The following is a 26,465-nucleotide window of genomic DNA, read 5'->3' as shown; positions in this document are numbered from 1 at the left end:
CAATGTTAACTTAAGGACTATTTTCCTGCTATCCTGTTCATTTTATTCAGCATCCTATCATTTGTAAATTTTCTATTTTAATGGAAAAAGTTTTCTTTATATTAAATACTCTGATACACGCAAATCCATTCAGAAAAACTGATTTTTTCTACTCCTAAATATGAAAGGAGTCAAGTAAAATCAAGTTCCTCTGACTTTCTTAAGGACCTGAAGCAAAAGACTGGCTAGGCATCACCAGTTAGTGAAGTTGCTTAATTCTGTTCAGTTTCCTTCTTTGTGAATCATCAAAAGTGACAACCTCAGTGTTTGGCATCTTAGACCAAAAAAAACTCCCAATATTTTCCTACTCAAGTGGTGCATGTAATAACCTAAAAAATGAAATGACATTTTTTGGATATGTCACTACTAAATTAAGGTAGAGTCAAATGAACAATAAATTTTTCTTACCCCCAAGTTCTGGCAGGATGGTAATATATGTTCCATAAAGAAGAGGCAGTGCATCATGATTAATATGTAAATGAGGTAGATGAGGGATAAAATCATTGCCAACAAGAAATCCCATCAAAATCCAATCATCTATAATTCTTTCAATGTCATATTTAAATGTGATCTTTTCCTGCGATAAAATAGAGAACACATAGAGAATCCCATAGAAATTTCTGCAGACAAGTCCTTGGTCAGTGGCTATATTAATACTTACTTTTAATGCTGAAAATTCATAGTCAATATACTCTCTCATTAACGACAAGTGTAGGAGGTGAAATGTGGTTTCTTCTGGTGCACACACCCTGGAATTCGATAATCAAGATACAGTGAATTATATTTTTATACCCAAGATTAAGAATGTACCAGAGCTTAAATCAAAATTATCATCAGAAGATCATTAAGTCTTATAATTAAGGCATGTAACTTACATGAAAGCTACAGGATAATCTAAAGATAAAAATATAATATAAATCATAGAATATAAAATATGACAAAGTTCTAAATTATTGGTTCACATTATTGTTCTTGTGGAATGATTATCAGAATTAAGAAGCCCTAAGTAGAAATCAGTTGGGTCTGGCCCATTTAAGGCTGGCAATGAGCAGAAAGCACACAGATGATTAAGTACATACTTTTATATTTGTTGAAATATAGTCCACTGCTACAAAGGTAAGGCAGTATCACTTCTTCCTCTTATCTCTCCCTGGATTGGTAGAGGGTTCTACATTCTTAGCTGTTGGCTTCTACTCCAAATCTACAAGTAAGAATTTAAGGGGACAAGGGGTCACTGTGGCACAGCAGGTTAAAGCCACAGCCTGCAGTGCCAGCATCCCATCAGGGTGCCAATTCTAGTCTGGGCTGCTCCACTTCCCATCCAGCTCCCTGCTGATGCACTTGGGAAAGCAGAGGATGGCCCAGGTGTTTGGGCCCCTGCAACCACATGGCAGACCCAGAGGAAGCTTCTGGCTCCTGGCTCCGGCCTGGCTGAGCCCTGGCCATTGCAGCCATTTGAAGAATGAACTAGTGGATGGAGGATCTCTCCCTCTGTCTCTCCTTCTGTCTGTAACTTGCCTTTCAATTGAATAAAAAAAATTAAAAAAAAAAAAAAAGAATTTAAGGAGACAATAGCACATTATACAAATTACACACCACTCACAAGAGGGATTTATCTCAGGAATGTAAGAGTATTTCAACATAAGAAAAATATAACCCATTAATAGAACGAAGGGGAAGAAAACCCCACACTATCATTTTGGAAAAGAGGCATTTGCCAATCTTCAACACTCTTTTAAGAAAAATATTCATCAAACTAGGAATAGAAAGAAATTTCCTTAGTCTGATAAAGGGCACTTGTGAAGACCGATAGCTAACATCATAATCATCAACGAAAGACTGAAAACTCTCCTCCTAGCATCAGGGACAAGACAAGTGTGTACACTTTACCACAGCTACTCATCACTTCTGGAAGTCCTAGTCAGAGCAAGTAGGCAAGAAAAAGAAAGAAAAGGCATCAAAATTGGAAAGGAAGAGTAAAACGATCTCAACTTACAGATGGCACGATCCTATATATATAGAAAATTCTATAGAATCCACAGAAAAACTACTTAGAGCTAAAAAATGAATTTAGCATAGCTGGAGGGTCCAAGATAAATATGCAAAAACAATCTGTGTTTTTATATATTTTCAAAGAACATTCCCAAAAAGAATAAGAAAATACTCCCATTTATAACTGTATCTAAAAGAATAAAATACTCAGAAATAAACCTGACTCAGGAGCCAAGACTATACACTAAATAATATAAAAATACTGCTCAAAGGGATCTACAGATTCAATACTATCCCTATCAAAACCTCAATGATGTTTTTTTCAACAACAGAAAAACTCATTCTAAAAATCATATGGAACTCCAAGACACCCTGAACACCTAAACAGTCTTTAAAAAGTAGAACTAAGCTGGAGGTCTCTTCTGATTTTAAAACGTACTACAGGGGTCAGTGTTGTGGCTTAGCAGATTAAGTGACTGCCTGCAATGTCAATATCCCATATGGACACTGCTCCACTTTTGATTCAGCTCCCTGCTAATGACCTGGGAAAAGCAACAGAAGATGGCGCAAGTGTCTGGGCCCTGGCCACCTACACGGGAAACTCGGATGAAGCTCCTGGCTCCAGCCTGGCCCAGAGCTAGCCCTTGCACCCATCAGGGGATTGAACCATCAGATGGAAGATTTCTGTCTCTCCCTCTAATTCTTTCAAAAATAAATAAATATATCTTTTTTAAAAAACTTACTGCAAAGCAATAATCGTAACACTGATGTCATAATCATAGACACATATACTATTAGAATAAAATGGACAACCCAGAAACCAAACATTGCATATATAGTCAAACCATTTTCAACAGAACTGCTAAGACATTTAGTGGGGAAAGATAATGTTTTCACTACTGGTGCCAGGAAAATCGAATATCCGTATGCAAAAGTTTAAAGGACGCTGGAGGGGCCACAGTTGTGGTGCACTGGGTTAAGTCATTGCCTGCAATGCCAGCAGCTGGTATCAGAGTGCCAGTTCAAGCCCTCGTTGCTCTGCTTGCAATACAGCTTCCTGCTAATAAACCAGGGAAAGCAGCAGAAGATGGCTCAAGTACTTGGGTCTCTGCCACCCACATGAGAGACCAGGATGGAGTTCCTGGTTCCTGGCTTTGTCCTGGCCCACCCCTGGTTATTGCAGTCGTTTGGGAAATGAACCAGGGGTTAAAAGATCTCTCTCTCTGTCTCTCCTTCTGTCACTCCGCATTTTGAATAAATAAATCTTAAAAAAAGATATACTATACACAACAGTTAACTCAAAAAGATCAAATATCTAAATGTAAAAGTCAAAACTGAGAAATTCTTAAATAAAACACAAGAGAAAAACCTATGGCATTGAATTTGGCATGATTAGATGTGTTACTAAAGGTACAGGTAACAAAACAAGTAGATAAAGTGGACTAAACACACAAAATTGGTCTACATAGATATAGAACACTTGAACATCAAATGACAGTATCAATAGAGTGAAAAGGCACCCCATGGAATGAAGGAAAAATATCTGCAGATCAAATATCTGCAAAGAGATTACTATTCAGACGCTGTTCTTTCTTCCTATATGCTATATGATTTACCTTTGTGTTTTTTTGCCACCAAATCGAACCTCTTCTCTTAAGAGAGAAAAATGTGCCTCATGACTTGTTAATCCAAGCATAATCTGTTGAAAAATAATTAAGAAATGTTTCTGTTCTCTCATTTTTTATAGTTCTAGGTTCATAAAAGCAATTAAATAAAAACATTTATAGAGAGAGCAATAAACATTTAGTACATTAAAGATAAAAATATTCAAATATGACCCATGTGTAGATTATGAATAGGATAAAGTATACTTTTCTAAGACAAAATGATCACTTCAGATATATATGACCTTTATAACCATGCCCCCTACCTACCCTCCCAAATTCCAAAATCCTTGGTTTTCACATTTTTCTACTGGGGCTGGGGAAGAGAAGGAGGATAAATTAGAAACGAGAGGCAGTAACTTTTCCATGATAAAAGAATATGGCAGGGGTGAGGGGCAGGCATTTGGACAAGCTGTTCAGATACCCATATCCTACACTGGAATGCTCGGTTTGATTTTTGGCTGTGGCTCTTGATTCCAGCTTCCTGCTAATGTGGATCCTGAGAGGCAGAGGAATGGCTCAAGTAGTTGGGTTCCTGTCACTGACACTGGGAAATCAGGACTGAGTTCTTGATTCTAAGCATTTGCTCAGTCTTTATGGGATTTTTTGGGAGGTGAGCCAGCAGATAGGAGCCCACTCTATCTGTCTATACTTTGCTCTGTCAGCCTCTAAAATAATTTTTTAAAAATCTAGAATTATTTTGGAGGCCAAGATAACCTCTAATGTAGTAAAACTCAGAAAAACAGTAAAGGGCATTTTCAGTTAATTTTCTCACATAGTAAGCATAAGTGCAATGAGACATATTATCCAGGTGCATTGTTTACTATTTATTTTACTTCAAGGCTTATTGAAACAACAAACCATAACATTTAAGAGGGAACCAAGGAAATAAGAATACTAACTGGTTATATAAATACATTAAGCAATCAGTTTTCTTTGTTTTTTATGTATCATGGTTTATATGCATTTTTAAAAACCCTTCCCCTTTAGAGCAATATTATAAATTTGAATAGATTAAATGATATAAAGTTTGAGATTTGTTTCAATAACCCAGAAGGGTAGGAGTTAAAGAGGAGACAGATGGTTAGTGATAGGAGTTAAAAATTAATATTTAAGGTAGATGAAGGCCACAAGGACATTTCATTTCCTTGGGGAAAAAAAGGCTATCTTATCTATTTATTTCCTTGGGGAAAAAAAAGGCTATCTTATCTATTTTTGTTTATGCCTGAAAATTTCCATAATAAAAAGTTATAGCAAAAGAAGTCTAGATAAGGGGATATTAATAATCATGTAGGGGGGCTGGCGCTGTGATGCAGTAGGTTAATCCTCTGCCTGTGGCGCCAGCATCCCATATGGACACCAGTTCCAGTCCCAGCTGCTCCTCTTCCGATCCTGATCTCTGCTGTGGCCTGGGAAAGCAGTGGAAGATGGCCCAAGTGCTTGGGCCCCTGCATCCACGAGGGAAACCAGGAAGAAGTACCTGGCTCCTGGCTTTGGATGAGCTTAGCTCCAGCCATTGCAGTCATTTGGCGAGTGAACCAACCGAAGGAAGACCTTTCTCTGTCTCTCCCTCTTACTGTCTATAACTCTACTTCTCAAATAAATAAATAAAATCTTTAAAAAAAAAAATCATGCAGGAAGCCTAAGGGTAAAAGTGCCTTTTCTCACCTCAGCAGTCTTCGTATCACTAGCGTTTGTCAGATCTATGATTAATTCTAGAGACCTGCTGATCATAAAGTATGACAAAAAAGCTCAATTTTCTAATTGTCTTAGAATCTTGGAAAAGGCAGAAACAGCAATTATGATTTCCCCAGTATTTGTTGTCACAGCCAGTAGGCTCCCTGTATAAAACAAAGTTTTTTAGATATTGATCTACAAAGCATAAGGTTATAATAACAGCAAACATTATACCTACCAAGTCAGCATCTAAACCATAAAGACAGTGTCTGGTGTTTGGATCATGATCTGGCTTTGCTTTCTCGGATCTGATAAATTCCATGATTTTATGTTCTCCCTCTCCAGGAGTCTAAATGTAATATTTAAAAAGAAAAAAAAAAAGGGGGTAATATGCTGTGGTTTAGACCATTAAATAAATTCTTAATAAATCTTTAAATATAAAAAGATAATAACCTCATGGCCTGAGAAGTAGATAGTAACTCCTTGCCATGACTTGTCTGTGGAAATTTTCATATTTACAAAATACTTCAGATGTTCGTGTAACCTGGCCATGAATTCAGTCCCTACAAATAAAAGTTTTAAGAAGGTTAATCTGAGAAAGAAACAAAAACAGTGGGTCTCAGTGACAACATGTAATCAGATCTAGGTGCCCAGGAAATAGATAGGTATATGACCTGTAAAGAAGACCAAAGCTCTCTTGCTTATCAGGGAATGTTGTACACACTTTTTCTGATGTCATTAGTGACTCCAAATGAAGGCATATAGGGAAAGTCAAGGAATTTAACTCCTTTCTCAGTACTTTTTTTCAGGTGCTTTCAGATAAGGGCACACAGTTTGAATTCTTTAATAATCCTGAATTGTCTTTCTTCTGAAGTTTTTTTTTTTTTTTTTTTTTTTTTTTTTTTTTTGCCTTAAGGTGTGATGTTTTGATCAGACTGACCATAACTATAAAAAAATTAACAACTATTCCTCTGATGCGGGCATCTCTTTTTTTTTTTGACAGGCAGAGTGGACAGTGAGATAGAGAGACAGAGAGAAAGGTCTTCCTTTTGCCATTGGCTCACCCTCCAATGGCCGCCGTGACTGGCGCACCGTGCTGATCTGAATCCAGGATCCAGGTGCTTCTCCTGGTCTCCCATGGGGTGCAGGGCCCAAGCACTTGGGCCATCCTCCACTGCACTCCCTGGCCACAGCAGAGAGCTGGCCTGGAAGAGGGGCAACCGGGACAGAATCCGGCGCCCTGACTGGGACTAGAACCCGGTGTGCCGGTGCCGCAAGGCGGAGGATTAGCCTATTGAGCCGCGGCGCTGGCATCTCATCTCTTAAGAGCACTGGCTTGAGTCCTGGCTGCTTCACTTTGGTCTAGCTTCCTGCTAATGCTCCTGGAAAAGGAACCAAAGAGGGCCCAAGTGCTTGGGCCCCTGCCACTCATGGGGGAGGCCTGGATGGAGTGCCAGTCTCCTGGCTTCAGCTTGGCCCAGCCCCAGTAGTTGCAGCCATTTGGGGAGTGAACCAGCAGAAGAAAGATTTCTCTCTTTGTATCTCTCTCTTTCTCTATAACTCTGCTTTTAAAAGAAATCAATATTTTAAAAACATGATTAATCTAGAAACTGAGTCTACAAAAATTAAGAAAAGTCCAGAGAGTCAATAGTCAAAGGCAAGGGCCGGTGCTGTGGAATAGCAGGAAAAGCCGTCTTCTGTAGCGCTGGCATCCCATATGGGTGCCTGTTAGAGTTCCAGCTGCTCCACTTCCAATCCAGCTCTCTGCTATGGCCTGGGAAAGCAGTGAAGGATGGCCCAAATCCTTGGGCTGCTACATCCTCGTGGGAGACCTGGAAGAGGCTCCTGGTTTCAGATCAACACAGCTCTGGCCATTGCGGCCATCTGTGGAGTCAGCCAAGAGGATGGAAGACTTCTCACTCTCTCTCTCTCTGCCTCTGCCTCTCTGTAACTCTGCCTTTCAAATAATTAAATAAATCTTAAAAAAAAAAAAATAGTCAAAGGCAATACAGTCTTAAATCACAAATGGGATATAGTTGGTTATTAAATTGAGCAACATGTTACTAAGGAACTTAATGAAAGAGAAAATACCATTGTTAGTAAAGAATTCATGAGAAAGTAAGAATTTAAGATGTTTTTTCAACAGAAAGAATTATAATGTTACACAGCATTCTTAGGAATATAAAATATGCTATTACACATAAAATTATAATACTGATAAATTCATCTTCCTTAAAGTCATAAAAATCTTAATTGTTGTTGAGAAGTAGAATAGTAAGTGCCCTGAACTAGGAGAATGGGTTTCTCATCCTATACAACACAAATTAGATGCATGAACTTAGCAGGCCACAACCTCAATGACTCTCTTTTTATATGAACAAATAACAGGAGTAGGTTGAAAGATCTTCTAAGTCCCTCATAGGTTTGGAATTCTGTGTATCTGGCAGAGTTATGCTCATATGTACTTTTTATCAACATCTGCAAATCTCTACAGTGGGTCTTTATAGAAGGACTTACAATCAAGGTGAACAAATCATCTTACCAGCAGACACAAGTGGGAAAATACAGCAAATGAAAACCTAAGGCCAAAATAGATCCCAGAAAATAAAATACTTTGGAAAAGCAACTTTTCAATTTACATTTTAGTTCTCTGAGAATTTTTATTTTAGTTTACCTGGTGTAATACAGTTGGAATCAAATCTGGCCTCTGTGGGAAGAGTTTCTCCCTTTTCTACTGCCTTTTTAATTTTGTCTTCTGCCTCCTTTGCTGACCTTAAAGGTTAAAGGAAAATAAAAAACCTTAAACTTTCTGAAAAAAGGTAGGTTCGGCGTATAAATACTTGTATGCACTTATAACTAAAATACTGATTTACCAATTTTAAGATTCAAAATAAACAACTTAATTATTATAAATGAAATAATTACAATTGATAGATGAGTCTCAATTATTTTTACTTAAAGAGTTGAGTTTTTCAGAGAACTACAGAAACATTATAACAGCAAAATAACAACAGAACAATATAAACAAATATATGGCAATCCTTATAAGTATATACCAAGTTTATTCTAGAAACAAATTCAAAAGTACTATATAAACATTCATTCAATACACACTCTACATTCTATGACTATAATCATCTTAAATAATAATAAAAATCTTTCAATGGCTTTAAATGTTATCATTAAAGTTCGTTAAAAGGATCTCTAAGGCTATTATATAAAATACAGTTAATATATGCCTTTTTGTCTCCTACTAAAAATATTTAAAATGAAAGCCTAATGACATTAATGACATCGCTTGCCAAAATCATCTCATTAAAAAATTTTTTTTTGAGAGGCAGGGAAAGACACAATCTCCCATTTCCTGGTTCACTCCCCAAATGCCCACAACAGCTGGGGCTGGGTCAGGTTGAAGTCAAGAGTCAGGAACTCTATCTGGGTATCCCTTAAGGGTGATAGCAACTCAACTACCTGAGCTATCACCTGCTGCCTCCCAGGGTATACACTGGCAGGAAGCTGGAATCAGGAGCAGAGCCAGGACTTGCACACAGTACCCAGATATGGGATGCGGGCATCCTAATCCCTACTCCAAACTCACTCCAAATCATCTTTTTTGAGGCAACAGAATTTGTAAGATGGTTTTAGAGTCAGAGGGAACTGGGTTAAAATACAGATGTCCCAATTCCTCTCTGGCTTCTCCTGTAACTCTGTTTCAGTGTACCAGTATGTCACATGACATGCAAGCTGAAAGTTCTGCTTGAGGTACAATTTTCAGTCTTCCTACTAGTTCTACTGTACCCTATAGAATTCTCTCTTTGCAGTGAAGAAATTCCTATTATTTAACCTCCTTCTCACCAACTTCTTCAACACAACAAAAGCTCTGAAGATCTCAACTTATTTGTAATGTCTGTCATGTATATGAGAGGAAGAGAAAGACACAGATAATCTCCCATCTGGTATTTCACTCCTCAAATGCCTACAACAGCCAGGGCTGGATCAAGTTGTAGCCAAGTCAGGAACTCAATCTGGGTCTCCTTTAAGGGTGACAGCAACACATCTACCTGAGCCATCACCTGCTGTCTACCAGGGTGCACATCAGCAGGAAGCTGGAATCAGGAGCAAAGCCAAATTGCCTCTCAAATTTGTAATGTCTGTAATGTATTCCTTTTTTTCTTCCCTTCTTTGACTTAACAAATGATTACTCAATATTACTGTGTGACAACCAATGATTCCTCTCTTCTTAAAGGTTACACTCTAGAGACTGGAGTATGACATAGCAGGTAAAGCTGGACCTGCAATACAGGCATCCCATGTGGGCTCCAGATGGAGTCCCAGCTGCTTCACTTCCAATCCAGATGTGCCTGGGAAAGCAGTGGAAGATGGTCCAAGTGCTTTGCCCCCTGCACCCATGTGGCAAGCCAGGAAGAAGCTCCTGGCTTTGGCTTGGCCCAGCCCAGGCCGTTGGGGAGAATGTCAGAAAGCAACTGAGAGATTTCTGGAATACGAAGGACTTCAGGCTAACACAGTATTTATTAAGTGCTTGAAGTGGGCATGGCAGATTGGTCTTAACCTCTATTCCATTCTTTTAGTTTGTCTTCTGATACTGGACGTTGGGAAGCTCAAAAAATAAAACTGTCAGGCTTGCCTGCAGATAGTTTTGTGGGTATGACTCAGATTTTTATCAACTGGATACTTCCATAAAAGCTTTGGAAACTATACATGTCTGCATGACAGTTGAGGCACTGGGGCTTGGGGTGTATATTTCAGTAGTGGTAGAGAAGATCCCAGTATTCAGTATCTTTGCAGATGCTGCGAAGCAAGTATTGCATTTCTTTTCTGTTACCTGCAAGTGAAGCTTCCCTAACACTAAATTTTCTAGCCTAGTGGCTCCCCAAACTTAGTTTAACAAATACTAGGGGAGCCCAATAAAAATAGCTCCAGAAGTCTCCTAACTTCTAGAGGTTCATATTAAAAAATCTTTGGTAGTACATGAGAATCTAAATTTTGGTAAGAGACAGTCCCTGCCTTTATGTACCATCCTTCCAAAACTTAAATCAGTATTTTTCCCCATTCTCTTCCTATTCTCACTGGTAGTTCTCTCCAAGGCACTCTGCCACCTTCTTTGACGACTTCCGTATGTCATGCATAGGTATTCTTACTTGCAAGTATGATTAAAGGATTCATTAAGCTAATGACCCAACACTTGAGACTCAGAGTTTCTTGCCTACAATTCTAACAACTTTCTTAACTTTGGCTACTCATAAACAGGGACACAGTCTGATCTCCTTGTTAACTTGGAAATATTCCACATGTGCAAGACTTTGACCTTATTTTTAAAAAAGATTTGTTTATTTATCCAAAAAGCAGAGTGACAGAGAGTGAAGGAAAGACACAAAGAAAGAGAGAGAGAGAGCTGCTCTATCCATGGGTTTACTCCCCAAATGGCTGTAACAGCCAGGGCTAGCTGAGACCAAAGCCAGGAGCCAGGTCTCCATCCTGGTCTCCCACATGGGTGGCACTTAGGCCATCTTCTACTGCTTTCCCAGGTGCAGGGACCTGGATCAGAAGCAGAGCAGCTAGGGCTCAAAGGTTTGCCACAGTCCCTATTTTGACTTTAAAATCCTCTCTGTGTGTAAAAATTCTTCTCATCCTTTTACTTCTACTATCTGACTCATGCAGTGGTGATGGTAATTCCCTGAGTATCCTAATTCACCTATCTTCCCACAGTCCATCTCACTTGCTTTTCTGCCTAATTCACACCCATGCTCCACAAAGTCTGGGCATGTAACACGCGATTGTTGAGTTAAATCAAATGTCAACAATGTTGTCATTAGAACATTATTCTCAGTTCATTCTGCAGTTATCATCCCAGGACAGACTACTATAGGAGTTTTTCTCTACTAGTAACTTTTTCAAATCATCACTGAGAAGTCTGAAAACTTGTAACAGAACATGAAAGGGTGACTTTAAATAAAACCCAACATATGCTATGGGAAATGATGCTAATTGGAATTACTAACTCTTGGCTGCTAATATAAAGTATGAAATATTATCATTTCTGGGGGGAATTAAGTAGGAAACAATCATGAACAGAAGATGAATTGTGTTAAGTCAATTATCTTTAAAATAGTGTTTTATTAATCTAAATATTATTTTAAAATCAACCATCAATATTTTACCTAAAACGCCTCCCACGCTGCTGGTTCATTTTTGCTCGAGGAGCCACACCATCAACAGCCATAAAGAACACTTTCCTAGGTTTAATAATGCGAAACAACACCTCCAGGTAGTGAAAAATATCAGTAAAGATTTTATCCTCTGAAATTCTGAAGTGAACATCATCATCATTAGGATGGGAACATTGATGTATAATTCCATTCATATCCAGATACAAGTTGTCAAATTCAGGAATCTAAAAAACAAAGAAAAATGCTATGAACGTTAACTTTAATCAGCCATAGATATCTTTTTTTTAAAACATATTATTTATTTATTTGAAAGGTAGAGTTACAGAGAGAAGGAGATTCAGAGAGAAAGGTCCTCCATCCATTGGTTCACTGCCCAAATGGCCACAATGGCTGAAGCTGAGGGATCTGAAGCCAGGAGTCAGGGGTCTCTTCCAGGTCTCTCACACAGGTGCAGGAACCCAAGCACTTTGGCCATCCTCCACTGCTTCCCCAGGCCATAAGCTGAGAGCTGGATCAGAAGAGGAGCAGCCGGGACTTGAACCAGCATCCATATGGAATGCTGGCTTAGCCTACTACGCCACAGTGTCAGCCATCAACCATAGATATTTTTAACAGCTGGGGAAAATAATTATTCAGTAATAATAATAAAAAAAAACAGAAATAAGGGCATTCTTATTACATAAGAACTGAGTAAACAATTCCAACCGAATAAAGGAGGAATTAATAACACAGAGACATATCATATGGTTAAAAAAGTATAATGCACCAATGGCTTGATTAAAATTTATTGCCAGAAAATAATTTACTTATTCAAAATTAGGTACCCAGGAAAACACCAAGTAAAGTACTTGGTTCGAGTGATACTTGAAATATTAATTTCCTTTCTTGCTACTATGTGATGTTAAATTCTCAAAGCCTCAATTTCCTCTATGAATGGGACAACATAATCCCTATTTATATCAAAAACATGTTTGTACATGGTTATAAAAAGGTTTTACAAGTTATTGAAAGCCACATTATATATTGTTTCAATGAAAGAATCATTGATTTGATTACATTGATTTTTATAAGAGGAATACTATAGAAACAAATATACACCAACAAAGAACTGAAATGGATGTAACTAAAAAATTATAATATTTAGTATAATCAATGAATTGTAGATTAGTCTGCTTTACTAATTAAATAAAATACCTTTAATTTTCAAATATAAAGACATAATGGGTTTTTCTTGTAAAAATGTAATGAAAACAACTTCTGAAATGATAATTCAACTTTTACAACACATGCAGGTAACAATACACTTTCTTATTGAGAAAATGGCATACCTTTGAGCTTTGAAGGTGAACAGTGTGAATCAGTGAACACCATAAAAACTTAATTTATATAGTGTTGCAGTAAGAAATTTTAAATATTGTTATTGAGTAACAGGCTCAACTAAAATGACAATTGTGATCATGAAATTTTTATTACTTTTTTACTATTTTTATTTACTATTTAATTCAAGAAATATAAAAACCTGGGAAGTAAAAAAAAAGTACTAATAAGAAGAGCAATGAAATAAAATTTGCCATAGATGAATAAAAATGATAAAACAGTTTGGAATAATCGAAGTGTATAAGGAAACTAAGAGGCATTTCAAATCAGTGAAGGAAAGAGATAGGGAATCTACCTAATTACATGAAATAAAACAAAACTGCATCTCATAACAAAATAAATTCCAGAAGGATTAACAATTAGCTGTGAGAAATCTAAAAATTATGTACATATCTTGCTAATATTAGAGTGGAGAAAGCCAGGTTTTTTTTGTTTTTTTTTTTTTTTCCCAGCATGCTGGGGCTCTCTGATCAAACCAGAACACAGCAGCCCCGAGGAACTACAGCATAGGGTTTATAAAGGCAAAAACCGCAAAATCGGGAGGGGGGGAACGCACGGTTGCTATACACGGTTGCTAAGATCAAAAGAGAGTACAAAAAAATCAAAAGAGAGTACATGGTTACTGGGGTCAACATAACCTAAGGCCTAGGTGAAATTAATATCCATCATAATCTTGACAATACCAGTTACAATTGTACAATTATCATTTATGATCTTGACATTAATCCAAATTATATGTAAGACATAGACAAATCACATCTTTATCATTAACCCAGGTGCAACCTTTCTACTTTCAAGCTTGAGCAATCATGCTAGGGGGTTTCTGTGCTCTGTCAAGGGTGACGTAGTGCACTGCTATTGTCTGACTATTTGAGATCATAGTTTCAGACCAGAGTCTCACGGTGGGGGGGTTACTTTCCCAGAATGCAGTCTCAAGTACTCCAAAATGGAGTCCCTACTGTCAAGGTGCTACTTCATTCCCCACTTCCTGTTGGCACAATCTCTAATCCTAGAGATTATCAGTTTCAGAATTCTGGAGAGTGGCATACTGCTGCCGAATTACCATAAGTTTAACGTTGCCAATTTGTTCCCTAAAAAAGGTTACAAGTCTATTTAAAATGCAAGGTCCAATGGTAACAATTAGGAGCAGAATGACCAGGGGACCTGCTAGCAAGGAGAGTGGCGTAGTCAGCCATGGGGATAGGGTTCCCTACATCTAAGTCAGGCAGGTCGCAGGTATCCACCCCTGCAGCCAGCTGACACACATCTGGGTGGAGGAAGCCTAGATGGCGCCATCCAGAGTTTAGAGGAAGGGTGAGCAAGACCCCCTGGAGAATGGAGATCCGGAGGCTGGACATAGATGTCTTTTCTGTAGGCCTTTATGTTACACACACATAAGCTCATAACTGACTTTCTACCTAACATTTTTTCCTCAAGAGGAGTACCCCAAATTCTTATTTGGGATTATGGATGAAAGCCAGGTTTCATAAAGCAAACAAATGGTGGAATTGGCCATATAGAAAAGTATCATTTTAACTCCACAGGGTTAAAAAAAAGTGTCATAACAAACTTGATTCAAAATGAAGATTCAAGGAAGTGTTTGCAAACTAAGAGAATCAACATTCCTACAACACAAAATATTCTGAGAAAAAGAGCAAATCTTAAAAATAATCATAGAAAATGGAAAGTAAGTCTAAAGAAAAACATAAAAGTCTAATAAGCTTTTGAAAAGATGTTATCATCCCTGCAGTAAGAAACAACGAAATCCCGTCATTTGCAACAAAATGGAGGAATCTGGAAAACATTATGCTGAGTGAAATAAGCCAGTCCCAAAGGGACAAATACCATATGTTCTCCCTGATCGGTGACAACTGACTGAACACCAAAAAGGAAACCTGTTGAAGTGAAATGGACACTATGAGAAATGGTGACTTGATCAGCATAGCCTTGACTGTTAATGAACAACTTAATACATTATTCCTCTTAGTAGTTTTTTTTTTTTTGTCTGTTCTACTTAATATGACTGGTTTAATTCTGTAATTAATACACAGCTATTCTTAAGTGTTGAAATTTAACTGAAATGTGATCCCTGTTAAACATAAGAGTGGGAATAAGAGAGGGAAGAGATGTACCATTTGGGACATGCTCAAGCTGACTTGCCCCAAATGGTAGAGTTAAAAACATACCAGGGGACTCCAATTCAATCCCATCAAGGTGGCATGTACCAATGCCATCTCACTAGTCCAAGTGATCAATTTCAGTTCACAATTGATCATAATGAAAGAACAAAGAGTCAAAGGGAGCACATAAACAAGTCTAGTACCTGCTAATACTAACCGATAGAATAAATAAAGGGGAGAGTGATCCAACATGGGAAGCGAGATACTCAGCAGACTCATAGAATGGCAGATGTCCTAAACAGCACTCTGGCCTCAGAATCAGCCCTAAAGGCATTCGGAGCTGGCTGAAAAGCTCATGAGAGTATTTCAGGCATGGAAAGCCAAGACACTCTGGCAAAAAAACAAACAAACAAACAAACAAACCACACAAAACCTAAATGAAAGATCTCTGTGAGTGAGATCCCAGTGGAAAGAACAGGTCTTCAAAGAAGGAGGTACCTTTCTCTGAAGGGAGGAGAGAACCTCCACTTTGACTATGACCTTGTCTAAACAAGATAAGAGTCGGAGAACTCAAAAGGCTTCCATAGCCTTGGAATCTCATGACTGGAGCATAGGGAGATTACTGATGCCATAAACAGGAGTGTCAATTTGTAAAGTCAACAACAGGAGTCACTGTGCACTTAACTCCTCATGTAGGATCTCTGTCCTTAATGTGCTGTACATTGAGATTTAATGCTATAATGAGTACTCAAACAGTATATTTCACTTTGTGTTTCTATGGGGGTGCAAACTGTTGAAATCTTTACTTAATGTATACTAAACTGATCTTCTGTAAAAAAAAAAAAAAAAAAAAATTATCAATTCCCAACTTGACTCTCACTGGGATTAAACATGACAATAGGTCTGCTCTGATTTCATCATCATTTAAAAAATCATCTATTATTTTTCACTTTATGATTCTGTGTGGGAGCAAACTGTTGAAATCTTTACTTAATGTATACTAAACTGATCTTCTGTATATTAAGAGAATCGAAAATGAATCTTGATGTGAATGGAAGGGGAGAGGGAGTGGGAAAGGGGAGGGTTGCGGGTGGGAGGGACGGTATGGGGGGGAAGCCATTGTAACCCATAAGCTGTACTTTGGAAATTTATATTCAAAAAGTTAAAAAAATAAATAAAAAAAATTATCATCATCAGTAATAATAATAAAAAAAGAAAAGATGTTACCATCCAAAATATTTCATATTAAATTAGCAAAGATTTAAGAGACTGATGTTATCCAGTATTGGCCAGGTTTTGGTTTGGGGGAAATGCATATCATATGTTATGACTGGGGCTGCCATTGTGGCACAATGGGTTAAGCCACCATCTGTGATGCCAGGATCCCATATGAGCACAGGTTTGGGTCCAGGCTGCTCCATTCCAGATCCAGTTCTCTGCTAATGATACCTGGGAAAGCAGCAGGTGAAGTTTTTGGGTTCCTGCCAACCAAGCTACTGGTTCCAAATAGCCCAGACCCAACCACTGCAGCCATTTGGGGAGTGAACCAGCAGATGGGAGCTTTCTCTATCTCTTCCCCCTCTCTCTGTAACTCTGCCTCTCAAAGAAAATAAAAATCTTATTTAAAGAAACCAATAACTAAAAATTATTAGGCCCTTAGTATGTGTCAAACACTGGTCTGGAGGCAGGTGGTTATGGTGCATTGGGTAAGCTGCTGCTTGGGACACTTAGATCATATATTGCAGTAATGGTTTGAGTCCTGCATACTCCCTTCTGACCCAGTTTCCTGCTGATGCTCCTGGGAGGGATCCAACCATGGGTTCCTGTCACTCATGGGGGAAACCTGTATGGAGTTCCTGACTCTTGGCCTTGGTCTGACTCAAATCTAACTATTGCAGGCATTGGGTGGCCTGATTCAAATGCAAATGCAGGCATTTGGGGAGTGAACCAATGGATGGAAGATATTTCTCTATCCCTGTCTCTGTTTATCTCTGTCTCTCTCTCTCGGTTACTCTGCCTTTCAAATAAATAAACTTTTAAAAAATGAAATTCTTTTTAAAAAGTGGGCCATATATATTATTTTGATTATAACAACCTTGTCTTTAGTACTTAGCATCCTATTTTAAAAAGTTTTTTACTTATTTGAGAAGCAGAGAAAGAGAGAGCTCCCATATATTGGATCACTCCCCAAATGTCCACAAAGACCAGGGCTGGCTAGGTAGAAATCTGGCCAGGAATTCAATCCAGGTCTCCCAAATGGGTGACTGGAATCCAATTACTTGAGCCATCACTCTGCCTCCGAGAGTTCAACATTAGTAAGAAGCTGGATTTAGGAGCTAGAGTTGAAAGGAGTCTAGACCAGTGTCTTAACTGCCAGGCTAAACCTAAACATCAACCCCAGCATTCTCATTTTAGAGAAGAGGAAAGTCACAGAGCTAGAAAAGAGAAATGGGATTTATATAATTAAGTAGGGAAAGGAATACAAATTGGTACAACTAATCTGAAAATCTGCAATAAGATCTGGAACACCGGCCGGCGCCGCGGCTCAATAGGCTAATCTTCCTCCTGTAACGCCGGCACACGGGGTTCTAGTCCCAGTCGGGGCGCCAGATCCTGTCCCGGTCGCTCCTCTTCCAGGCCAGCTCCCTTCTGTGGCCCAGGAGCGCAGTGGAGGATGGCCCAAGTGCTTGGGCCCTGCACCCGCATGGGAGACCAGGAGAAGCACCTGGCTCTTGGCTTCGGATCAGCACGGTGTGCTGGCCGCAGCCTGCCAGCTGCAGTGGCCATTGGCGGGGGTGAACCAACGACAAAAGGAAGACCTTTCTCTCTGTCTCTCTCTCTCACTGTCCACTCTGCCTGTCAAAAAAAAAAAAAAAAAAAAACCAAAAACCAAAACCAAAAACAAACAAACAAACAAACAAACGAAAAACAAAAAAAACCCCTGGAACATGTATATGATTAAACCAGGATTTCAACTACTAAAAATTTATCCTGCCGGCGCCGTGGCTCAATAGGCTAATCCTCCACCTTGCGGCGCCGGCACACCGGGTTCTAGTCCCGGTCGGGGCGCCGGATTCTGTCCCGGTTGCCCCTCTTCCAGGCCAGCTCTCTGCTATGGCCAGGGAGTGCAGTGGAGGATGGCCCAGGTGCTTGGGCCCTGCACCCCATGGGAGACCAGGAAAAGCACCTGGATCCTGGCTCCTGCCATCGGATCAGCGCGGTGCGCCGGCTGCAGCGGCGGCCATTGGAGGGTGAACCAACAGCAAAGGAAGACCTTTCTCTCTCTGTCTCTCTCTCTCACTGTCCACTCTGCTTGTCAAAAAAATAAAAAAATAAAAAAAAATTTATCCTGAAAAATAATCAGAAATGATTAACTTACAAAGATACAAGTGTATAAAAATACTCATAGCAGTATTGCTCAGAAAAAGATAAAGGGTGAAAACAATCCAAATGTCTGAAAGTGATCATTGTATATCCATACAATGCAATATTGCACAGCAATTACAAATTATGTCATAGATACATATATGGAAGATAGGAGCTATGGTCAAGTGACAACCTAAGGTATAAAACAGTAAGTACATTATTTGTCCTACTTACAGAACATATTTATATGTTCAACAACACAGAAAAGTTAGGAAGTATATAGAAACAAGATCTTACTAGTAGATAACCTGGATGTTGGAATTTCTAAAAATTGCTTTTCATTTTCAATCTCTATACTATAACTTTTACATTTTTCTGTATTTGAATTTGTTTATAATGAGCACATATTACCTAAAATTCTGAAAATAAAATACTAAAATGTTCTTTCTAGAAAAGAACTATACATATTCTCTTGGATTTCAGATTAGTAAGCAAGAAACAGAATAAGTCATCGTTAGCCACTGCAGTGAAGAAAGAACATGCCAAATTTTGCTCTTTCACAAAAGAGTAATACTGATAATGTAGTTTCTTTTCCCAGAGCTATTATATCTGCAAGTTAAGAAATTTCAAAATTACTTTATACTCTTTCCCTGTGCAACTCTATTAGTCACCCAGTGCTTTCCTATGATTTTAAAATTAATGCCCAAAATGTTTTCAGAATTTCACCATCTTACCCATTCTCACTGTCTTAGGAAATCTCATATTTTTGTTTTTCCCAGATTTCCTGCACTGGACTAGCTTGCTCCCAGTTTTCTCTCTCATCACAGCTCAGCCATTTCCCTAACACATAATCTAATCATGTCACTTCCTTACTTGAATTATATAGGAAAATACAAATCTTAATACTATAAAAGATCCTGCATGATTTGACAGCTATCTTTTTCCACCAATCCCATGTTCTTTCCTGTTTCCACGTACACTTTAAAAAATGACTACAGTAAATTACTCGGACGGCCTTGAATGTCCTGGGCTATTTCAAACCTGATTTCACAGATGTTTTTCCTACTTACTAAAATGCTCTTTTCTCCTGCTCTTTCTCCCACTGGCTTTCAGGATTTTGACTCATCTTTCAACATCCAGCTCAAGCTTTTTGGCTGGAAGCTTTCCTTTACTCATCCAAGAGACCACACTCTATTTAGCAGTATCTCATATGTGCCTCTCGCACTTTACTTAATAAGGCAATTAGGCATTCACTGAATACTTTTGCTATCCTGCTTTTCAAATCTGTCCTCAGATTTGCATCTTAAGAGCAAAATCTTATTTTTGGGTTTCCAATATGTAAAAGAATGCTTGGCACATTACCAGTACTCAGTATAGTTAATCAGATGGTAATACAGGCACTCAATACAGTTAATCAGATGCTTAACGCATGTAACAGTTCTCCACTACTGAACTATGAGCTCCTCAAAACAAACCAGTGCCTCTGGATTGTCTGTTGTTTAAAATCCTTAGCGAGGGGCCAGCGCTGTGGCACAGTGGGTTAAAGCCCTGGCCTGAAACGCCAGCAACCAATATGGATGCTGGTTCTAGTCCCGGCTGCTCCTCTTCTGATCCAGCTCTCTGCTATAGCCTGGGATAGCAGTAGATATGGCCCAAGTCCATAGGCCCCTGCACCGCATGGGAGACCCGGAAGAAACTCCTGACTCCTGGCTTTGGATCACTGCAGCTCCGGTCATTGCAGCCATCTGGCAAGTGAACCCAAGGATGGAGATCTCTCTCTCTCTGTCTCTACCTCTCTCTGTAACTCTGTCTTTAAAATAAATAAAAAATAAATCCAAAAAAAAAAAAAAAGATTCCTTAGCAGACTGCAAAACACAAAGCAGCAAATCAAAAATATTTAATCAATAAAAAATAAAGCTTCCCTTCATGGGAGGTGACATCACATGTAGCTTATCACAATCCCTTGGAATATGTATTTATACTGCTTCAAATTGTGGTTAAGTATTAATATCATAGTATCTAATCTTAAAAACATTAGTTTCTTTTTGTTAGTCTAACTTTGTATCCTACTTAGTATTGTTGCAAAACTCTTGTTACATAAAGCCAAACAATGTTGTTTTGGCTGACTAAAGGAGCTGTCAACAACTTTCCTTTCAGTCCTTTAATCTTATTCATTTTAAGCAATCTCAAGATTTTGCTGCTTCAATTCATTTTCAAGAAAGGAAGTTTTATAACCTACTAATATACTATGCATATTTCAATATATAGTTTCCAAGGGTTATGCTTTACATATTATATAATGTGCTACAGTTGTTAAATTCACTCAGTAAATATTTATTGAGTACTCATTATGTGCCACACATCATGTTGGGGGCTGAGAAATACAGTGAATAGAGTAGCACAATAAACAATATGACTGATAAGACCTCTATAGAACAGCAAATACATTAAAATAGAGATGCCAGCATGTGTTCCCTACAATTTGAAATTTTAGATTTTCCTAAGCAAGAAACATCTTTTAGCATAATGCATTGAAGATTAGTTTTAGAAGCATGGGTATAGTATAATAATCTGAATGCACTACACTGTACACTTGAAAATGATTAAGATTGTAAAACTGTTATGGATATTTTATCATACTGAAGAAAATAATGCAGGATCTACAGCATACATTATTAATTATTAAAAATATCACTCCCCAAAGTGTCAAAATTGGTGTTCATACATAAACAGATATGCAGTACATCTGTGACATTAAAATTCTATGGAACAGTGGGAGTGATTAGGAAAAAAAAAACAAGCCTAAAGAGATTCCTAAAGAGGGTTAATAATAGGGGTAATAATAATGACAACAATAATAAACCACAGTGCTAGAGCAATTCAACTTGATTTCAAATTCAGTTCCAGTATTTACTTTACTAGTGGTTTAAAAACTCAATGTATGTAAAGCATTTAAAACAGTGTCTGAAACATGGCAAGTGCTTAACAAATTTTGGCTTTGGCACTGTGCTGAAATATAATGTAAAAAAGAAGTGCATATACTCTAATAGTTTATAGTTTTAGTTGTATGACTTATTTTGTAAAGGACACAGATGATGGATGCATTCAGCTTCTCTTCTTTCCCAAGACTCGATGACAATAAAGGATTTCATACCAAAGCCTGAGAATGGGAGGTACTGGACAATCACACATTTCTACAAGAGAGTAAATGGCTTTTATTGGTAAAGCAAGGTGCTCTGGAACAAACCCAGAGTACTACATCAGAAGCTGGAACTGCTGTACAACGTCACCGATCCTTATAAGCTGTAAGCTCCAAGTTCTGAAGACACATAAAGGATGACCTGGTGCTAAACTAGAAATGATTATTTGAACAAAATGTCTACAGAATTGTTCTCTCCTTCCTTCTTCAGCGGTGGTACTATCAATGCTAAGATAAAACCACTCACCAATCTTCAACAAAATCAAACAATGTGGTTAGAAGTTTCAGATTTATAAAGCTATTTTCACTTTGTCTTTTCTCTTCTCTTCAACTGTTAAGGGGAAACCTGTCCCTAATAAAGGGACTCTTGGGTGAATTCGCTAGTCCTTTTCTTTTTCTTTAAAGTCTAGTAATTTTCCGGAATATGTCTTGCTTTGGTCATCTGAATCAGTATTCTCAGGTACACAGTATTTCTCTCAATATGCAAGGTTTTTTTGTTTTTGTTTTTTAAATTTCAGGAAAGTTTGAATTATAGTTTTAGTGTTTATGTTGCTTTGGCTTTTTTTTTTTTAGTAGCATTATTTGTCTTCTTTGCCTATTGTTATTTGTTCTTTTTCTTGAATGCTTTTTATCTTTTTAATTTTTTAAAAATGTCCTTTTCTTTCTACCCTTCCCCCCACCCATTGTATCATTTATTCTTGCTTTTTATTTTTTCACTTAAGGCCTCATTTCTAAAATGATTTTTTCCATTTACTTCAAATTTTCTTTAGGTTATGTCATCTCATTCCTAAGTTTTCATAGTTTATATATATATGTGTGTGTGTGTGTGCGTGTGTTTTCATGCCTTTTCTTAGTGCATTTTCTTTCAGAAATAGGTTACAGTTTTTGAATGTTTTCCCCGTGTGTTTTATTATAAGCTTATAATATCTGTTAGGATATTATTTTGTTCCTTTTTATAATTTTGTATATGATTTGATATTAATACCTTTCTGTTTATTTTTATAAAACTTAACTTTCTCGAACTTTTTTCTTTTCTTTTTTTAAAAGATTTATTTATTTATTTGAAAGAGTTACACAGAGACAGAAGGAGAGGCAGAGAGAGAGAGAGAGGTCTTCCATCCGCTGGTTCACTCCCCAATTGGCCACAACCACCGGAGCTGCACCAATCGGAAGCCAGGAGCCAGGAGCCTCCTCTGGGTCTTCTCATGTAAGTGCAAGAGCCCAAGGACTTGGGCCATCCTCTACTGCTTTCCCAGGCCATAGCAAAGAGCTGGATCAGAAGCAGAGCAGCCAGGTCTCGACCCAGCACCCATATGGGATGCCAGTACTGCAGGCAGTGGCTTTACCTGCTATGCCACAGCCACAGCGCTGGGCCCCACTGAACTTCTAGAATAAACAAAGGTTTAGGAAAGTCTTAATTTCTTTTTCTTTTCTTTTCTCTCTCTCTCTCTCTCTTTTTTTTTTTTTTTTTTTTTTTTTGACAGGCAGAGTTAGACAGTGAGAGAGAGAGAGAGAAAGGTCTTCCTTCCGCTGGTTCACCCCCCAAATGGCCGCTGCAGCCGGTGCTGTGCTGATCCCAAGCCAGGAGCCAGGTGCTTCCTCCTGGTCTTCTATGCGGGTGCAGGGCTCAAGCACTTGGGCCATCCTCCACTGCCTTCCAGTCAGTGGAGCAGAGAGCTGGACTGGGAGAGGAGCAACTGGGACAGAATCCGGCTCCCCAACCGGGACTAGAACCCAGTGTGCTGGTGCCGCAGGCAGAGGATTAGCCAAGTGAGCCACGGCACTGGCCGGAAAGCCTTAATTTCACCAGCTCCCTTTTCTGCTGTTTTTGGGTAGTATAAAAACTTGATGGCTTGCTTGTTGGTTTCTAAGATCTCTTAACTTTGTAGCCTCCCTCATTTTTATCTGGATCATCTGTTTTGTCTCCAATGCTTCTTTCATGAAAAAATCTTATTCCAGTCCAAGCCGCTTCTCCAGAGGGTGGGATGTGCTCTAGAATGGCACTGTGACAAGTTAGTTTCAAAGGTTCACAGGACATACACTGCTCCTGCCCTTTGCTCTTTCTTACTGTAGACCTTTCACTAGTCAGTAAAACTCCTCGGACTCAGGCACTGCCCTCTAGTTGGCCAGCAGTCTTTTAGTGAAAACCTCTTGGCTATTCTGGAGTTCTCCTGTTCTCGGTCCTCCAGAAGAAGCCCCAGCTTCCTTCTTCTTGCAGATGTCAACGGTGCCTATGTTGTTGAGAGTTTGTCTTCCCTGGCTGTATTTTGAGGTGTGTGGGGATACTATGCCCCGTGGATTGTTAGAATTGTTTTATGGGTCTTAAATATTGCTATCTAGTTTCGCTTTCTGTTTTTACCTGAGGAATCAGGACTAAGAAAAGGATGCTGTGCCACCACTGCCATTTCACGGAACACTCTCCCTCGCAATCCCTTCTACCCAGGACTAGCTTTGAACCACCGGGACTTACTTAAGCACGGTCATCTTGTCTATAAGCACTGCTTGACAGAGGGTAGCCTGGTAGCCCTTCTGTCCCTTTTAAGCAAACACTTTTGAAAGACATCACTGTGATGAATGAAGTTTTAAAGCTTACTTCAAGTGGAATTTAAAAACAATTTTACTTAATGTGGAATTAAAAAATTTTACTCTCAGTTTCTATCTAGAGTAAAGTTTTCAGAAAACTTACCCTTAGTGCTCATGTCATAAACTGTCTTAGACTATTTTTGTTCCTCAGTAACAAAAAAAGTCCTCAGGATGGAGAGAATCCAAGATATTTTCATTAAACCAAGCTCTGTGCCAAAGAGTGCTGAATAAAAATAGTACTGAGCAGGGGTGGGCATTTGGCACAGTAGTTAAAGCACTTCTTGGGACATCTGCATCCCTTATCCGAGTGCCTGGTTTCAGTCCTAACTCTCCTCCCCATTCCAGCATCCTGCAAATGCTGCGCCCTGGGAGGGAACGGGTGATGGCTCAAGTAGTTGGGTCCCTGTCACACACATGGGAGCCCCAGATTGAGTTCCTGGATCCCAGCTTTTGCCTGGTCCAGCCTTGCCTGTTGGAGGCATTTGGGAATTGAACCAGTGAGTGGGAGATCTTTTGATTTATCTCCTCTCTGCCTTCTCCTTCAAATAAAATTTAAAATAAATAAGTAAATAAAATATTGCTGAACAAATCATGCATTATTAGGTCACTCTGGCAATCATCTTACATGTTCACTTTAGAACTAAAGTGACTGATGTGTGTGTGGCAGGTACTCAAATGTTTGATGGAAGGATCCAGGAAAAGTCAAAGTAAGTTGTATGTCTTCAGTGTACTGGTGTCCTTTTAAAACTCTCTTCTCAGGAAATAAATGCATTCCTAAATCTAACTCAATGCACTGTTCCAAATAAATTAATCATAAGCCAGTGTTTTGGTATTTTTGAAAGCCTTTTCTCATGTACCAAATCTGATTGGAAGTCAACAACAAACAATCCTTTGCAGAAGTTTAAGTCTTCCCCCAAGTTTACAAATATTTTCAAAAGATCAAACCATTATTTTACAGCACGATGGCATTCACGGAGTTACTTCCCTCCCCCTATTATTAACACAGCGCTACTCATGACAACTAACCCAATCAGCCACATACATTTGAAACTGCTTTTTTTCCCTTGTAAAACACAATACAAACAAAAAGAGCTCTCAGATTCACCGAATGGGGCCGACATTAAAGTTTCATCCAAAGTCTAGCTTATCTATCGGACAACTGCTTTCTCTTCTCTTCCCACAGTTGCAAAATACAAACTACATTGTTGGAATCTACATTGCCCTGGTTTCAATACATGCCAAATATTCGTAGTAGGATCAACGCTCAAACAACCCCTCTCTCCTCCCCAAAGTCTCAAAATAACGCCCGCCGCACGTCCAAGTGCGGCTCTGGCAACAGCGGAATTGGTGTTTCTTTGGGATACCAGAAAGAGTAACAATCGGCATCATAAACGTGACCCTTCGGGCACGTCGGAAAAGTCCAGGCGTGGAGGCGGGGTGGGATGCAGCTCCCGGCAAGGAAAAGTAAACAAGGTGATTCAACCGCGGAGGCGGCTGTTATTGTTCGTAGACACCGCGGCTTCAGGTGGGAAGGGGGGACGGCCACACCAGCTTCGCAGCCCCGACAGAGGGAACAGCGACCTGAAGCCCCCCTGGGGAGGAGCGGGGAGCCCCATCAATATCGTTCCCTCCCCGGACTTCATCTCCAAGGCGCGGAAGGCCCCGCCGAGGCGGGAGAGCTGTCAGAACAGCCCGAAGCCCCGCGCGTCTGTCCCCAATTCAGATCATCCCGGGGTCTTCACACCTTCTTGGGCTGCCTTCGCCACTCGTCGGGCCGACAACAAGCGAAAGGCTAGAAAGCCCGGGTCTCGGAGCGGAGGGAGGGCCGCGCAGCCCCCAGTGCTCAGCCTGCCGAGCTACCGCGCATCGCTCACCCACCTGATGCTCCTTCACCACTTCGCTGAGGCAGGGATACCGCTCCGAGATCCATCGGTAAAATTTGGGGACTCCCATTTCGACCGTCAACACTAATTCTAGTCAGGGACAAACCGAAACCAAACGCCCCGCCGGGGCCTACGCCGCCGCCTCCGGACGTCGCTCCGCCGATGACAACACACCGGCCGCGCGACCATAGAGAGCGCCCGGCGGGCCTAGAGCGGCCGGATTCGAGGCCGGGCCCGGGGCGGGACTCAGCCCCGCCTACCCTGGCCGCCGCCGGCGCCGTGGCGTCACAGTGCTCCTAGCGGCTGTGCCGCGGCCGAGGGTCTGAGGAGTTCCGAGGTCAGCCTTCTGCGTTTCGGGAAAGGCCAGTCGTGCTGGG

General features: G+C 39.6%; 1 protein-coding gene across 13 annotated transcripts in view; it reads right to left on the bottom strand.

Annotated features, from left to right (window-relative positions):
- Positions 1 to 26,234, bottom strand: part of XRN1 (5'-3' exoribonuclease 1) — a 122,002-nt gene extending 95,768 nt beyond the window's left edge. For 12 of the 13 annotated variants that reach the window (XR_016232749.1, XM_008266277.5, XM_002716565.6 and 9 more), the window contains exons 1-8: positions 26,084 to 26,234; positions 11,552 to 11,784; positions 8,047 to 8,144; positions 5,826 to 5,935; positions 5,611 to 5,721; positions 3,648 to 3,730; positions 701 to 788; positions 448 to 616 (exon numbers count right to left, since the gene is read on the bottom strand). Coding sequence is in view for 12 of the 13 variants with exons in the window: in XM_008266277.5 (XP_008264499.3) it covers positions 448 to 616; positions 701 to 788; positions 3,648 to 3,730; positions 5,611 to 5,721; positions 5,826 to 5,935; positions 8,047 to 8,144; positions 11,552 to 11,784; positions 26,084 to 26,158 (967 nt within the window). In the remaining variant the exon portion in view is untranslated. Of the gene's footprint in view, positions 1 to 447; positions 617 to 700; positions 789 to 1,118; positions 3,731 to 5,610; positions 5,722 to 5,825; positions 5,936 to 8,046; positions 8,145 to 11,551; positions 11,785 to 26,083 lie in introns of all 13 variants that reach the window. The other variant, XM_008266280.5, reaches the window with a different exon arrangement.
- Positions 26,235 to 26,465: the final 231 nt, after the last annotated feature.

The sequence above is a fragment of the Oryctolagus cuniculus genome, chromosome 4 (assembly GCF_051225735.1).
Source record: "Oryctolagus cuniculus isolate XC-2025 breed Fujian yellow rabbit chromosome 4, ASM5122573v1, whole genome shotgun sequence".
Lineage (NCBI taxonomy): Eukaryota > Metazoa > Chordata > Mammalia > Lagomorpha > Leporidae > Oryctolagus > Oryctolagus cuniculus.
This window is presented reverse-complemented; position numbering and strand designations above follow the sequence as displayed.